The following is a 17,092-nucleotide window of genomic DNA, read 5'->3' as shown; positions in this document are numbered from 1 at the left end:
TGGTGGAAATCTGAGAAGAAAATATTTCACCTTTTAAAATGTTATTTATGCAAAGAAAAGTAATTGTGGTGTATAAATTATCTTAAACTTACCCTTTTGGAAGCACAGTGCTCAGTTTTTAAAATTTTTATTATTTCAGGTCAGCACTCGCAGCAGTGATACTAACTTCGTGTTTGACTGGTCGTACTGTTGCTGTTCCTCAACCACATTTGGCATTGCCCCGTCAGAGATCCTATTCTGAAAGTGATGGCACACGTTCAGAACATAGAAGTTTTGTTGAACCTTATGCCAGTATAAATGACCTTGGATTTAGGTATTTATGTGATTTAATTTGTTTAGTCTGTTTAGTACAGTTCTAAATGTTGGTCTGTGATTCTTTTCTAAATGAGTGCATTGTGTTATAAATCAACAAAACCACAGGCGTTGAAAATCTGAAATAAAATGCTGGACATGCACAGAAAGTCAGGCTACATTTTTTGGAAGAGAAACAGATTCAATGATATGCATTGAAGAGATTTTGTCAGAACTCAGTTCTTTGTTCTGTTGAAGGACCTTCGACCAGAAAGATTAATTGTTTCTCTTCCCACATGTGTGGCCTTATATGCTGAGTGTTTCCAGATGTTTTTGTTTTTTTAGTTGAAATACAGTAGAGTTGATCTGTTGCTGAGACTGGCTACCATTTGTTCATAATTACTGTTTTCAAGTGCAGAGGGCCGAACAAACCAATGCTATGCTTTTGATAGAATCCCGTGAAGAGGAATGGGTTCCACTTGACTTGGTTTCAGCTTGCACTGGCCACCAAAATATGCTGAGGTTAGGCAGAGGCATTTAAAATTAAATTTATCTCCTTTGTCCAGAACATCCAGTTCTGTTGGCTCATCAGGTAGTGGAGTGAGAGGTCAAGCACTGATGTTTGAGCTCCTGCTCATCTCTGATCTTTTGGCTAAACATGAGCAAATCTAAGACTCGCTGAGCTGTAGATCAGGACTGATGAAGGGTCTTGGCCTTTCATGTTGACTGTTTATTCCTCTAGATGCTGCCCGACCTGTTGAGTTCCTTCAGTATTTGGTGGGGGTTGCTCTGGATTTCTAGCATCTGTGCAATCTCTTGAGTTCTGTATTTCATAAACTCTATCTTTCTGGATTATACAGTAATTGAATTCGTTTGATAACAATGATTTGTGTTCCAGTCTATCTCTCAAAGAAATACACAACCTCTGTCTGTAAAATGCTCACAATAATTTATATTTCTCAATATTTTTATGTAGGTAATTACAAAGTTAGTATTTTTCTCAGTTGTGTCAGTTCCTGGATAAGTGAAAGTGTTTTGTTCCAAACCAGGTGCCCATCAGCAAAGCATTGAAAGTTGCATGCTTAAGATATCTGTTGAATTTTTATACTGACTGTTTAATTGGGATGTAGGAATGCTAGTTTTTCAAGATCCAAAATGTACGTCTAAATCAAGGTGGTATATGACTTGAAGGGAAACTTAATGGTGGTAACACACATCAAAGTTGCTGGTGAACGCAGCAGGCCAGGCAGCATCTCTAGGCATCTATTCCTAGAGATGCTGCCTGGCCTGCTGCGTTCACCAGCAACTTTGATGTGTGTTGCTTGAATTTCCAGCATCGGCAGAATTCCTCTTGTTTGCGAACTTAATGGTGGTGTTTCCTTAACCCTGATGGGTGTGGATAAAAGATGTTTCAGAATGAATTGCTGCAGTCTGTAGAATTATATAGTCTGGAATCAGGCCATTCAGCCCAACTTATCCATGTCAACTGAGGTGTCATCCAAGCTAGCCCCAGTTGTCTCGTATCCCTCTAAACCTCTCCTTTGTATCTACCCGTCCAACGTTTTTTTAATTGTTGTAATTGTAGTAGCCTCCACCACTTTCTCTGGCAGTTCCAATCCTTCCCCTCTTTCTTTAAACCTAAACACAAAGCTATGCTGACTATTCCTAATCAGTTCTTGCCTTTCCAATTGCAGACAGATCCTCCCTCTCAGAATCACCATGATAGTGTAGTTGTTAGTGCAATACTCTTACCGCATAGGGCTTTGGAGTTTGATGTTCAATTCCGGCGGCATCCGTAAGGAATTTGTACATTCTCCCCATGACCGCATGTGTTTCTTCCGGGTATTCTGTTTTCCTCCCACAGTCCAAAGATGTACTGCTTAGTATGGTAGTTGGTCATTGTAAATTGTCCTGTGATTAGACTGGGGTTAATCAGGTGGGTTACTGTGAATTGGCTGGGGTTAATCAGGTGAGATGCTGTGATTAGACTAGGGTTCATCAGGTGAGATGCTGTGATTAGACTGGGGTTCATCAGGTGGGTTGCTGTGATTAGACTGGGGTTCATCAGGTGGGTTGCTGTGAATTGGCTGGGGTTAATCAGGTGGCTTACTGTGAATTGGCTGGGGTTAATCAGATGAGATGCTGTGATTAGACTGGGGTTCATCAGGTGGGTTGCTGATTAGACTGGGGTTCATCAGGTGGGTTGCTGTGATTAGACTGGGGTTCATCAGGTGGGTTGCTGTGAATTGGCTGGGGTTCATCAGGTGGGTTGCTGTGATTAGACTGGGGTTAATCAGGTGAGATGCTGTGATTAGACTGGGGTTAATCAGGTGGGTTGCTGTGATTAGACTGGGGTTAATCAGGTGAGATGCTGTGATTAGACTGGGGTTAATCAGGTGGGTTGCTGTGAATTGGCTGGGGTTAATCAGGTGGGTTGCTGGGTGGCTGGGGTTAATCAGGTGGGTTGCTGTGATTAGGCTGGGGTTAATCAGGTGGGTTGCTGTGATTAGACTGGGGTTCATCAGGTGGGTTGCTGTGAATTGGCTGGGGTTAATCAGGTGGGTTGCTGGGTGGCTGGGGTTAATCAGGTGGGTTGCTGTGATTAGGCTGGGGTTAATCAGGTGGGTTGCTGTGATTAGGCTGGGGTTAATCAGGTGAGATGCTGTGATTAGACTGGGGTTAATCAGGTGGGTTACTGTGATTAGGCTGGGGTTAATCAGGTGGGTTACTGTGATTAGACTGGGGTTAATCAGGTGAGATGCTGTGATTAGACTGGGGTTCATCAGGTGGGTTGCTGTGATTAGGCTGGGATTAATCAGGTGAGATGCTGTGATTAGGCTGGGGTTAATCAGGTGGGTTGCTGGGTGGCTGGGGTTAATCAGGTGGGTTGCTGGGTGGCTGGGGTTAATCCGGTGGGTTGCTGGGTGTTGTTGTGTGCAGTTTTGGTCCCCTAATCTGAGGAAAGACATCTTTGCCATAGAGGGAGTACAAAGAAGGTTCACCAGATTGATTCCTGGGATGGCAGGTCTTTCATTTGAAGAAAGACTGGATGAACTGGGCTTGTACTCGTTGGAATTTAGAAGATTGAGGGGGGATCTGATTGAAACGTATAAGATCCTAAAGGGATTGGACAGGCTAGATGCGGGAAGATTGTTCCCGATGTTGGGGAGGTCTAGAACGAGGGGTCACAGTTTGAGGATAGAGGGGAAGCCTTTTAGGACCGAGGTTAGGAAAAACTTCTTCACACAGAGAGTGGTGAATCTGTGGAATTCTCTGCCACAGCAAACTGTTGAGGCCAGTTCATTAGCTATGTTTAAAAGGAAGTTAGATATGGCCCTTGTGGCTACAGGGGTCAGGGGGTATGGAGGGAAGGCTGGGTTCTGAGTTGGATGATCAGCCATGATCATAATAAATGGCGGTGCAGGCTCGAAGGGCCGAATGGCCTACTCCTGCACCTATTTTCTATGTTTCTATGTTTTCTATGTTTCTATTAGGCTGGGGTTAATCAGGTGGGTTGCTGTGATTAGGCTAGGGTTAATCAGGTGTGTTGCTGGGTGGCTGGGGTTAATCAGGTGTGTTGCTGTGATTAGGCTGGGATTAATCAGGTGGGTTGCTGTGATTAGACTGGGGTTCATCAGGTGGGTTGCTGGGTGGCTGGGGTTAATCAGGTGGGTTGCTGTGATTAGACTGGGGTTAATCAGGTGGGTTGCTGTGATTAGACTGGGGTTAATCAGGTGTGTTGCTGTGATTAGGCTGGGGTTAATCAGGTGGGTTCCTGTGATTAGACTGGGGTTAATCAGGTGGGTTGCTGTGAATTGGCTTGGGTTAATCAGGTGGGTTGCTGTGATTAGACTGGGGTTAATCAGGTGGGTTGCTGTGATTAGGCTGGGGTTAATCAGGTGGGTTGCTGTGATTAGACTGGGGTTAATCAGGTGGGTTGCTGTGATTAGACTGGGGTTAATCAGGTGGGTTGCTGTGATTAGGCTGGGGTTAATCAGGTGGGTTGCTGTGATTAGGCTTGGGTTAATCAGGTGGGTTACTGTGATTAGGCTGGGGTTAATCAGGTGGGTTGCTGTGATTAGACTGGGGTTAATCAGGTGGGTTGCTGTGATTAGACTGGGGTTAATCAGGTGTGTTGCTGTGATTAGGCTGGGGTTAATCAGGTGGGTTCCTGTGATTAGACTGGGGTTAATCAGGTGGGTTGCTGTGAATTGGCTTGGGTTAATCAGGTGGGTTGCTGTGATTAGACTGGGGTTAATCAGGTGGGTTGCTGTGATTAGGCTGGGGTTAATCAGGTGGGTTCCTGTGATTAGACTGGGGTTAATCAGGTGGGTTGCTGTGAATTGGCTTGGGTTAATCAGGTGGGTTGCTGTGATTAGACTGGGGTTAATCAGGTGGGTTGCTGTGATTAGGCTGGGGTTAATCAGGTGGGTTGCTGTGATTAGACTGGGGTTCATCAGGTGGGTTGCTGTGAATTGGCTGGGGTTAATCAGGTGGGTTACTGTGAATTGGCTGGGGTTAATCAGGTGAGATGCTGTGATTAGACTGGGGTTAATCAGGTGGGTTGCTGTGATTAGACTGGGGTTAATCAGGTGAGATGCTGTGATTAGACTGGGGTTAATCAGGTGGGTTGCTGTGAATTGGCTGGGGTTAATCAGGTGGGTTGCTGGGTGGCTGGGGTTAATCAGGTGGGTTGCTGTGATTAGGCTGGGGTTAATCAGGTGGGTTGCTGTGATTAGACTGGGGTTCATCAGGTGGGTTGCTGTGAATTGGCTGGGGTTAATCAGGTGGGTTGCTGGGTGGCTGGGGTTAATCAGGTGGGTTGCTGTGATTAGGCTGGGGTTAATCAGGTGGGTTGCTGTGATTAGGCTGGGGTTAATCAGGTGAGATGCTGTGATTAGTCTGGGGTTAATCAGGTGGGTTCCTGTGATTAGGCTGGGGTTAATCAGGTGGGTTACTGTGATTAGACTGGGGTTAATCAGGTGAGATGCTGTGATTAGACTGGGGTTCATCAGGTGGGTTGCTGTGATTAGGCTGGGATTAATCAGGTGAGATGCTGTGATTAGGCTGGGGTTAATCAGGTGGGTTGCTGGGTGGCTGGGGTTAATCAGGTGGGTTGCTGGGTGGCTGGGGTTAATCCGGTGGGTTGCTGGGTGTTGTTGTGTGCAGTTTTGGTCCCCTAATCTGAGGAAAGACATCTTTGCCATAGAGGGAGTACAAAGAAGGTTCACCAGATTGATTCCTGGGATGGCAGGTCTTTCATTTGAAGAAAGACTGGATGAACTGGGCTTGTACTCGTTGGAATTTAGAAGATTGAGGGGGGATCTGATTGAAACGTATAAGATCCTAAAGGGATTGGACAGGCTAGATGCGGGAAGATTGTTCCCGATGTTGGGGAGGTCTAGAACGAGGGGTCACAGTTTGAGGATAGAGGGGAAGCCTTTTAGGACCGAGGTTAGGAAAAACTTCTTCACACAGAGAGTGGTGAATCTGTGGAATTCTCTGCCACAGCAAACTGTTGAGGCCAGTTCATTAGCTATGTTTAAAAGGAAGTTAGATATGGCCCTTGTGGCTACAGGGGTCAGGGGGTATGGAGGGAAGGCTGGGTTCTGAGTTGGATGATCAGCCATGATCATAATAAATGGCGGTGCAGGCTCGAAGGGCCGAATGGCCTACTCCTGCACCTATTTTCTATGTTTCTATGTTTTCTATGTTTCTATTAGGCTGGGGTTAATCAGGTGGGTTGCTGTGATTAGGCTAGGGTTAATCAGGTGTGTTGCTGGGTGGCTGGGGTTAATCAGGTGTGTTGCTGTGATTAGGCTGGGATTAATCAGGTGGGTTGCTGTGATTAGACTGGGGTTCATCAGGTGGGTTGCTGGGTGGCTGGGGTTAATCAGGTGGGTTGCTGTGATTAGACTGGGGTTAATCAGGTGGGTTGCTGTGATTAGACTGGGGTTAATCAGGTGTGTTGCTGTGATTAGGCTGGGGTTAATCAGGTGGGTTCCTGTGATTAGACTGGGGTTAATCAGGTGGGTTGCTGTGAATTGGCTTGGGTTAATCAGGTGGGTTGCTGTGATTAGACTGGGGTTAATCAGGTGGGTTGCTGTGATTAGGCTGGGGTTAATCAGGTGGGTTGCTGTGATTAGACTGGGGTTAATCAGGTGGGTTGCTGTGATTAGACTGGGGTTAATCAGGTGGGTTGCTATGATTAGGCTTGGGTTAATCAGGTGGGTTGCTGTGATTAGGCTTGGGTTAATCAGGTGGGTTACTGTGATTAGGCTTGGGTTAATCAGGTGGGTTGCTGTGATTAGACTGGGGTTAATCAGGTGGGTTGCTGTGATTAGGCTGGGGTTAATCAGGTGGGTTGCTGTGATTAGGCTTGGGTTCATCAGGTGGGTTGCTGTGATTAGGCTGGGGTTAATCAGGTGGGTTGCTGTGATTAGACTGGGGTTAATCAGGTGGGTTGCTGTGATTAGACTGGGGTTAATCAGGTGGGTTGCTGTGATTAGACTGGGGTTCATCAGGTGGGTTGCTGTGAATTGGCTGGGGTTAATCAGGTGGGTTGCTGGGTGGCTGGGGTTAATCAGGTGGGTTGCTGTGATTAGGCTGGGGTTAATCAGGTGGGTTGCTGTGATTAGGCTGGGGTTAATCAGGTGAGATGCTGTGATTAGACTGGGGTTAATCAGGTGGGTTACTGTGATTAGGCTGGGGTTAATCAGGTGGGTTACTGTGATTAGACTGGGGTTAATCAGGTGAGATGCTGTGATTAGACTGGGGTTCATCAGGTGGGTTGCTGTGATTAGGCTGGGATTAATCAGGTGAGATGCTGTGATTAGGCTGGGGTTAATCAGGTGGGTTGCTGGGTGGCTGGGGTTAATCAGGTGGGTTGCTGGGTGGCTGGGGTTAATCCGGTGGGTTGCTGGGTGTTGTTGTGTGCAGTTTTGGTCCCCTAATCTGAGGAAAGACATCTTTGCCATAGAGGGAGTACAAAGAAGGTTCACCAGATTGATTCCTGGGATGGCAGGTCTTTCATTTGAAGAAAGACTGGATGAACTGGGCTTGTACTCGTTGGAATTTAGAAGATTGAGGGGGGATCTGATTGAAACGTATAAGATCCTAAAGGGATTGGACAGGCTAGATGCGGGAAGATTGTTCCCGATGTTGGGGAGGTCTAGAACGAGGGGTCACAGTTTGAGGATAGAGGGGAAGCCTTTTAGGACCGAGGTTAGGAAAAACTTCTTCACACAGAGAGTGGTGAATCTGTGGAATTCTCTGCCACAGCAAACTGTTGAGGCCAGTTCATTAGCTATGTTTAAAAGGAAGTTAGATATGGCCCTTGTGGCTACAGGGGTCAGGGGGTATGGAGGGAAGGCTGGGTTCTGAGTTGGATGATCAGCCATGATCATAATAAATGGCGGTGCAGGCTCGAAGGGCCGAATGGCCTACTCCTGCACCTATTTTCTATGTTTCTATGTTTTCTATGTTTCTATTAGGCTGGGGTTAATCAGGTGGGTTGCTGTGATTAGGCTAGGGTTAATCAGGTGTGTTGCTGGGTGGCTGGGGTTAATCAGGTGTGTTGCTGTGATTAGGCTGGGATTAATCAGGTGGGTTGCTGTGATTAGACTGGGGTTCATCAGGTGGGTTGCTGGGTGGCTGGGGTTAATCAGGTGGGTTGCTGTGATTAGACTGGGGTTAATCAGGTGGGTTGCTGTGATTAGACTGGGGTTAATCAGGTGTGTTGCTGTGATTAGGCTGGGGTTAATCAGGTGGGTTCCTGTGATTAGACTGGGGTTAATCAGGTGGGTTGCTGTGAATTGGCTTGGGTTAATCAGGTGGGTTGCTGTGATTAGACTGGGGTTAATCAGGTGGGTTGCTGTGATTAGGCTGGGGTTAATCAGGTGGGTTGCTGTGATTAGACTGGGGTTAATCAGGTGGGTTGCTGTGATTAGACTGGGGTTAATCAGGTGGGTTGCTATGATTAGGCTTGGGTTAATCAGGTGGGTTGCTGTGATTAGGCTTGGGTTAATCAGGTGGGTTACTGTGATTAGGCTTGGGTTAATCAGGTGGGTTGCTGTGATTAGACTGGGGTTAATCAGGTGGGTTGCTGTGATTAGGCTGGGGTTAATCAGGTGGGTTGCTGTGATTAGGCTTGGGTTCATCAGGTGGGTTGCTGTGATTAGGCTGGGGTTAATCAGGTGGGTTGCTGTGATTAGACTGGGGTTAATCAGGTGGGTTGCTGTGATTAGACTGGGGTTAATCAGGTGGGTTGCTGGGTGGCTGGGCTCATTGGGCTGGAGGGGCCTGTTCTGCACCGTTTCTCAAAATAAATAAAAACTTAACTTATCTACTAGCTCCTGGCAGCCCTTTTTAAATAAATGCCCAGCGTTAGCTAACCTCAGTCTTGCAACGCCTTGCTTGTGGCTAAGGAAGATACAAAAATCTTTGCAAGGACCTTTGTAATTTCTTCCCTCGCTTTCCAAAGGTACTATGACGCACTTGGTCAGGCCTCACAGACTTAGTGACTTCTATTTGCCTCAGTAGTACCAGCACCTCCTTCATAATGTTGATATGTTCAGCCCTCTTTCCTAAATTCCCTAGATTCCATGACCTTCTCCAGAATATATACAGATGAGAAGTATTCATTTACGACTATGCCTGTCTCCTGAGGCACCACAAATAGACCACAATGATCTTTAAGGGGAGCTATTCTCTTCCTAGTTAACCCTTTACTCTTAATTTATTTATTGAATCTCTTGGGGTTCCCTTTTTGTCCTCCTGATTTCTTTCTTAAATGTACTCAAACATTCCTTACCCTCCTCATCTGACCCCCAGCTACCTGAACCTGGCATACCTTGTTTTTCCTGACCGGAGTCTATATATCCTTCATCAACCAGTGTTCCCTAATCCTGCCAGCCCTGTACTTCACTGTAACAAGAACATGTTGACCCTATTTTGTGAAGGTCAAAAGAGTACAAGTTTTCGTTATTAGATGAGCTGCTAATTAAGTTGACTGTTTTGCATAAATTTCCATTTATATAAATGAGCTGCACTCAACAAGACATGCTGGGAGTATTCCATCACACTTCTAATTTGTGTGTGATAGATCAGGGGTCCCCAACCTTCTTTGCACCGCGGACCGGTTTAATATTGACAATATTCTTGCAGACCAGCTGACGGGGGGGAGGGGGGGTGGTGTTCAAGTTCAACAGTGCGTGACAGAATGAGGAAAAATGCAGCTGACTCATATCGTTTCATATTGCCAAATCATATCGTTTCCTCGCGGCACAGTAGCACATGCTTTGCGGCCCGGTGGTTGGGGACCACTGTGGTAAATGATCAGTGAGAAGGTTGAGGTTGCAAAGTACTCAGTTTCTTAATTCTTGTAGGCAGAGTATTTATGACACTGCTTAGTGATGTTACTGATGCAGAAATTGATAGTAATATCAATTGTGTTGGCGCATGACCAAGTGGGTAAGGCGTTGGACTAGTGATCTGAAGGTCGCAAGGTTGACCCTCAGCTGAGGTAGCGTGTTGTGTCCTTGATTACCCCCACACATTGCTCCTGCACGTTTATAGCCCAGCGGCAGAGGTTGGTGCAGTATGGACAAGACAAGACAATGACATGTCATAGAAAGGGACTTTTTAAGTCTCTGTCAGGGATAGCCATTATTGAATTGTACGAGCTGGGTGTTAGTTAGTTCTCAGTGCTTGGTGAACTGCTTCATCAGAGAAATTGTAAACAAAACTACTGGCAAAGGTTCTTACTTCCAGCCTCATGATGACAGGAAGATGTTAATAAAGCCATTTAAGATGATTGGGCCTATTACTGCAGTCTTAGTAACTCTAGCATGGATTTCCTGGGGTGAAATACTTCTTTATGATTCTAACTCCCTTCCCATGTGCTTAGTGTGATTCTTGCCAGTGACTGTTTTTCACCCGATTTCCAATGTCCACTTCCTTAGTGGAATTTAGCCTTTGCTTATGTTTGGAGCAGGACTGCAATGAGATTTGGATCTGAATGCATCTGGCAGATCATAATTAAACATTAGCAAGGAAGTTATTGTGGATTAAGTATTGTATGATTGTACTTTTGGTAAGCCCTGGCAATACATTGCTGGATTCAGAGTAGGTATTTGGTGTGGGATTTGGTTAGATAAGGTTAGTGAATGGAACGTATTGGCCAATATTCTATTATGTTTGACTAAAATTATAGTTAGTTCAAGATGATTTTGCCATTCTAACTGGGTTGGCATTTGCTGTATGTGTGCATATCTGGAAATAAATTTATTTTCAGTAATGTTATTTTCCTTATTATGCAAATTTTAGACTATTATGGAAATCATTTATTAGTTTCCATTAAGGATTTATGTTCTTTTTGAAAAGGAATGAATGGCAAAGCCCTGTAAGGGGAAGACCTCCATTACCATTGCCTTCCAATTCTGATGAGGAACATCATGATGAAGAATATCATGATGAAGAGGAGGAAGAAGAAGATGGTCAGGATTTGGATCACCTGTCAAATAAATCAGATGAACCACATTACTACATTCTAGAAAAAGAAGATGAGATACAGAAAAAGGACCTGATATATGCTGTTCCATGCAAAGAGAAACAACAGGTAACTGTATATGTTTGATATATTGTTGGATATAAATAAGCTGAAAAAGAAATTATTTTGAATCATAGTATGCTGTTAAGCATTGTATTACAGATTTAATGTAAGAATGGAGTAACCCCTGGAGTCAAATATATACTTGAATTACTGAAATTGAGATTCAAGTTTATTGAGTTTCATTGCTGCCCTAGAAGTGAAGATAAGCCAGTATTGGCTAGAATACTCTACAGTCAGAAAGTGGCCAAAGGACTATTTGTCATTTTACTATACTGGTAGAAATTTAAATTACTTTCACCCAATATGGCTTCCTCTTTTGCTTTTGTTACGTACCCCGTAACTGGGTTGCCAAAGCAGCAGAAATGGACCACTTAGTTGGAGTTTGGATTACTGGAACTAAGAAAGTTTTATTAAAAAAATAAGTAACACAGTACTCTAAACTTAAGGATATAAATGCAACGGGTTAACAATGATAAAACACACGTGCACACAAAACTAGGATAATAGGAATCAGTCAAGCTCTATCGCAGTCTAGGGTTTAAATGATCAGTCTCAAGTGACACAGAGTTCAGTTTAGTTCAATTCGCAGTAATCGCTGTTGTGCCGTTGGGGGGAGAGAGAGAGCGAATGATGATATTCAAATCGGATTTAACAGACCTTTGATATTCCTCGCAGTTAGCTTTCGGGCGAGCCCTTTGTAATGTCTTCTGAGGTCACCGACTGTGACCCCTCCGTTCCATTCCAGATACGATCGTTCTTCTGCGGTGAACCCGGCACCCAGGCAAGGGCGGACATACACACCAGATTCCCGCCAATCGTGCCTTTTCACCCTGTGCGTCTATGGTCGGTCCCGCGATCAGACCTCCAAAACTCCCACCAACCGGTCTAAACAATACTCGGAACTGTGTCTCTTTTCGTTAATCTCTCTCGTCTCTTTCTTATTAGCATTTTGAATGTTTCCCCCATTTGTCTCTCTCTCATCTCTCTTATCGGCATCAATCTTCTGATAACTTGGTCTGTTGTCACACCCCTACCCTTCAAAGGATTTTTACCGGGGTAAAAATTATAGGCATGAATACATTATTAGATACACACAAATATACATGTTCATCAGCTATTTGGCTAATACAGAGAACTTTAAGTTGTGAACACCTTGACAGACAGTCAGCAATCACATTTTCCGTTCCTTTTATATGTGTTATTTTAATAATCCTCTAAGACCAGACTCCAACTTAGCAAACTTCATAGTGGCCAAAAACACTAATGAGTGGTGATCAGTGTAACGTCTCAGTGGTTTTCGTCCCGGACACAGATAACAAGGGTCGTCCCACACCAGCTTAGCATTCTTTAGCAAGGGCTTAGTAAGAGGGTGGGTAATATCCGCAAAGTTTTTTTTTGCAAAACTTCTGATAGTACCCCACCATCTCCAAGAACCTTCTCAGGGCTCTCTTGTCTGTTGGGTTGGGGACTTCAGAGATAGCCCGCACCTTAGCTTGCATCGGAGCCAGCTACCCCTGTCCTACCACAAATCCCATATAAGTGACCTTTGCGTGGCCAAATTCACTTTTTGCGAGGTTCACTGTCAGGCTGGCTTCAAACAGCCGTTTAAACAGTGCCACACTGCTCCTCCCACGTGTCACTCCAGACCACTACATCGCCAATATACGCTTCTGCGTTCGTTAGCCCTTTTGTCACTGAATTAATCATCCTATAGGGGTGTTGCTCACTAGGCTGACCTGATGTGACAACAACTCCATGTCCCGGCTCTTTGCATCGCCTCGAGACATTCGAGCATACGTGTGCGTGCCGTTTAATTAGCTCTCTTAGTGGGTCGCTTTGTTCGGGGATTAAGGGAGAGACCTTATCAGCAAAGCTGGCCAAAACAATAGACTTCTCCCATCTGGTCGGCACCATACTTAACTTTTCGAAATGGGTTTTCCCCTTATCAGGTGGCACACGAGCCTCATAAATTTTCGTGATAACACCGACTAGGTTTGTTCGCCTATCGTGGCAAGCTGTTAGCATATCAAAAGCCTCTAACTGTGTTAACTCACGTCTACAATAGTCAATAACATCCTTCCTCCTGTGTGGCCAGTAGAATTCTTTCATGATTCCGCTGACTGTTTTCCTCCCCCCAAAATGTCCACTGAGGGGTATCTTGTGGACCAGGTTAAGAATCTCATCCCCATAAATTTTTGGCACCACCCCCCATTCCTCATCTGCGGGAACGGTACTTGGTCTCCATTTCTTCCTTAGTACTCCCTCCTCCACACAATAGCCCACTGGCTCCCTTTTTAATTCTGCTTCAGAGAGAGCTGTCTCCGTCAAAACCATCAGCTCCTCGTCTCGCTCCTGTGCCTGTACAAATTCCTTCCTTGCTAATGATAAATCTACCTTAATTTCCGTTTCACTACGCTGCTCCTCACTTTCTAACCCTTTCTGATACAATTCTATATTTACTTCGGCAGCCTTTCTAGACATACGCCGAGTCACTGTGCAAACGGGATAAACCCGTGAGTCCATGGGCGAGGCCTCAATACTGGCAGGCTGGCTTGTCAATCTTACTGCTGGGTACACCTCTCCGCCGGTGAGGTCATTACCAAGTAAAACCTCCACGTCTTTCGTCGGTAGTTGGGGCCTCACCCCGACTGTGACCGGTCCAGAGACCAGGTCGCTTTTTAGGTGTATCTGGTGCAAAGGTACTGCTTCAGTCCCTTTCCCAATGCCTTTTATCACCCTGACCTCCCCAGTTTCGGTCTCTGGACTAAAGTCTAACACACTCTTTAAAATCAATGACTGACAAGCTCCAGTGTCTCTCCAGATCCATACTGGAACTGGGTTTAACCCCTCCTTCACCGACACCAATCCGGCTGAGATAAACTTCTCGCACCCTTCCTGAACTTTATCAGACCTCTTCTCTCCTAGCGGTTTGCTTACCAGCTCAATACAGCCAGTTGGAACCGCCGTTTTTCCTTTTCCTGTCTCCTTTGGGGCAAAGCACCTGGACGCAAAGTGTCCAACTTTCCCACAATTATAGCATACGACCCCAGGAGACTTCCTACCAAACTGCTCCCGGTCTACCTTATCCTTCTCACTAGTCCCCGGCTTACTTTCTGACTTTTCTGGCGGCCTCTCCCCGCCGTCCTGACTACCCTTCTGGTAGCCTTTACTTGGGGTAAACTTCGTTTTATGTGTCAATGCGTACTCATCCGCTAACTTAGCAGTTGCGGCTAAAGTGTCTGCCTCTTTCTCATCTAGGTGGGGTCTCGTACCTTCAGGGACACAACCTTTAAAAAGCTAAATCAGGATGAGCTGTAGCAGTCTGTCATAATCCCCACTGACCCCTTTTGAGGCGCACCAACGCTCACAATATGTCTGCAGCTCATGGGCAAACTCTAAATACGTGCGGCCCCACTGCTTCCTCGCATTCCGGAACCTCTGCTGGTATGCCTCCGGGACCAACTCATAAATCCTGAGTATGGCCTCTTTCACCACCTCATACCTCTGGGCATCTTCTGCGGACAAAGCTGAGTAAGCTTGTTGGGCTTTTCCTTTAAGTACACTCTGAAGCAAAACAGCCCACTTATCCCTTGGCTAGTCCTGACTTGCAGCAACTTTTTCAAAATGGAGAAAGTACCGATCAACATCGGCCTCGTCAAATGGGGGAACCAGCCTAACCTCCTGAACCCTCAACCTTGGTTCGGCTTGGGCCCCTGCGCTGCCGTCATCTTTAACCTCTCCAGCTCAAATTCCCTTTCCCTCTGTTTCTCCAACTGCCTCTCTTCTCGCTCCAACTGTTTTATTCTCTCCTCGCGTTCTAACTGCCTCTCTTCTCACTCCAACTGTCTCTCTCTCTCTTCTCGTTGTCGTTCTAACTGTTTCTCTTCGTGTTCTAACGGCCTTACCCGGAACTCGTGCTCGAGTCTCAATTTTTCAATCTGCACCTGTGCTGCGTCTCCACCAGGTTTTCCAATAGATATCGCCTCCAGCTCCCCTTGGGGAAACACACCTTTAGACACATAATGCTCTATGATAGCTCTGTGCATCTCCTCTCTCCTCATTGTCGACTTCCCCTTAAAAAGATTCAACCGTTTGGCCACAGCTGCCAATTCTACTTTCCTCGCATCCTCTAATACCTCCAAGGTCGGTGCCTTTAGAAATTCTTCAATCTCCATTTCTGCTGTTTGCCTTTTCTTTCTTTTGGGAATTTTAACCCAATCAATTTACCCCGTCCCAAATTTAGTGTTCAAAATCGCGGACGAGAACCCCACTTATGTTACGTACCCCGTAACTGGGTTGCCAAACCAGCAGAAATGGACCACTTATTGGAGTCTGGATTACTGGAACTAAGAAAGTTTTATTAAAGAAATAAGTAACACAGTACTCTAAACGTAAGGATATAAATGCAATGGGTTAGCAATGATAAAACACATGTGTACACAAAACTAGGATAATAAGAATCAGAAAACAACAGGAATTCTGCAGATGCTGGAAATTCAAGCAACACACATCAAAGTTGCTGGTGAACGCAGCAGGCCAGGCAGCATCTATAGGAAGAGGCGCAGTCGACGTTTCAGGCCGAGACCCTAAGCTCTATCGCAGTCTAGGAGTAAAATGATCAGTCTCAAGTGACACAGTCGCTGTTGTGCTGTTGGGGGGAGAGAGAGCGAGCGAATGATGATATTCAAATCGGATTCAACAGACCTTTGATATTCCTCGCAGTTAGCTTTCGGGCAAGCCCTTTGTATGTCTTCTGAGGTCACCGACTGTGACCCCTCCATTCCGGATACGATCATTCTTCTGCGGTGAACCCGGCACCCAGGCAAGGGAGGACACACACACCAGGTTCCCGCCGATCGTGCCTTTTCACCCTATGCGTCTATTGTTGGTCCCGCGATCATACCTCCAAAACTCCCACCAACTTGTGGGGGGAGGGGGGGGGCACCGCACTTCCAGGGTCTCGTTACCTCGTCGTGTCGTGGTGTGTCTTGCCTTAGCGAGCCTGTTCCTTTTATCCCCCTGCTGGGGTATAAAACTTCAAACAGTTCAGGTTCAAAGCAACCGGTCTAAACAATACTCGGAACTGTGTCTCTTTTCATTAATCTCTCTTGTCTCTTTCTTACTAGCATTTTGAATGTTTCCCCCATTTGTCTCTCTCTCGTCTCTCTTATCGGCATCAATCTTCTGATAACTTGGTCTGTTGTCACACTTGAAATAAAAGTCATGCAAACTATCTATGCACAGTGGATTCCAGTTAATTGGGACATTTTGGGACAAGTATGTTTTGGTCCAATTAAGCAGTTGCCCCAATTAGCTGAAGTTTTTTGGAAATAGTTCAAAAGGTGCAAAAGACAAAGTACCGTTTAACTGACCAACAAATTATATATTTAAATGAAATACAGAACAAATTAGAACACTATCAGTATTATTACAGTACTATAAAACTGTGTATGAGTTCTTCATGGTTACTGAGGGAAGAATTCATTAACTATACATTGATGTGTACTTTTGATTGACTGTAAATGAACAAAAGCAGCACTGACACCTAATGCAAATAATGGACTGCCTTTATTGCCTTCCTGCATGAAGTAATGTCGTAATCCAACAATACATTTCCTGGCACGCTGTGTAGTCACTAGCTCAGGTTCATTTGTCATCCTCATTAATTTGTCTTCATATTCTCTTCCTTGGTGTTTTGATATAATGCTTTTGATGATTGCATCCCCAAATTTAATTTTCATTGTAATATTAAAGATTATTGTCGATGCCTTCAAATTCTGCGTAGTTCCTAACTTGTTGAAGTGGTGAAATCATTTCATTTTCACTCCTGACTGTTTCCAGCATCTGCAAGCCTGAATGCTTGAAACCGTAGTGAGTAAAACAATCTTGCTGCTTATTTCTCGTAATCTATCACTGACACTTGCACTTCTTGGACGTTGAAGAAGATGACAGTAGATTTTTTTTTCAATTGCTTCAGAAATGTGGTTCACCAACTTTTTGTGATACAAAGTCTTTAAATTTTTAATGATTCCCATATCCATTGGCTGCACCAAGCATGTTGTATTGGCGGGCAGAAATTTCATCTGGATGTTTCTCAAGCATTCTACATTAGGCTATGCTGCACAATTGTCAGCAAGCTTGATTTCCGCTGTAGCTCCATGTCCCAGCTCATCAACCATTTGTTAAAAA

General features: G+C 45.2%; 1 protein-coding gene across 2 annotated transcripts in view; it reads left to right on the top strand.

The window, feature by feature from the left end:
* cep89 (centrosomal protein 89) overlaps positions 1–17,092 on the top strand; it is a 189,762-nt gene that overhangs the window by 20,640 nt on the left and 152,030 nt on the right. For both annotated transcript variants that reach the window (XM_063066992.1, XM_063066991.1), the window contains exons 3-4: positions 140–313; positions 10,675–10,909. In XM_063066992.1, the coding sequence (XP_062923062.1) occupies positions 140–313; positions 10,675–10,909 (409 nt within the window). The remainder of the gene's footprint in view (positions 1–139; positions 314–10,674; positions 10,910–17,092) is intronic.

Source organism: Mobula hypostoma, chromosome 14 (genome assembly GCF_963921235.1).
Source record: "Mobula hypostoma chromosome 14, sMobHyp1.1, whole genome shotgun sequence".
NCBI classification, from domain to species: domain Eukaryota; kingdom Metazoa; phylum Chordata; class Chondrichthyes; order Myliobatiformes; family Myliobatidae; genus Mobula; species Mobula hypostoma.
Note: the sequence above shows the minus strand (reverse complement) of the source record. Positions and strands in the feature narration are given on the sequence as shown.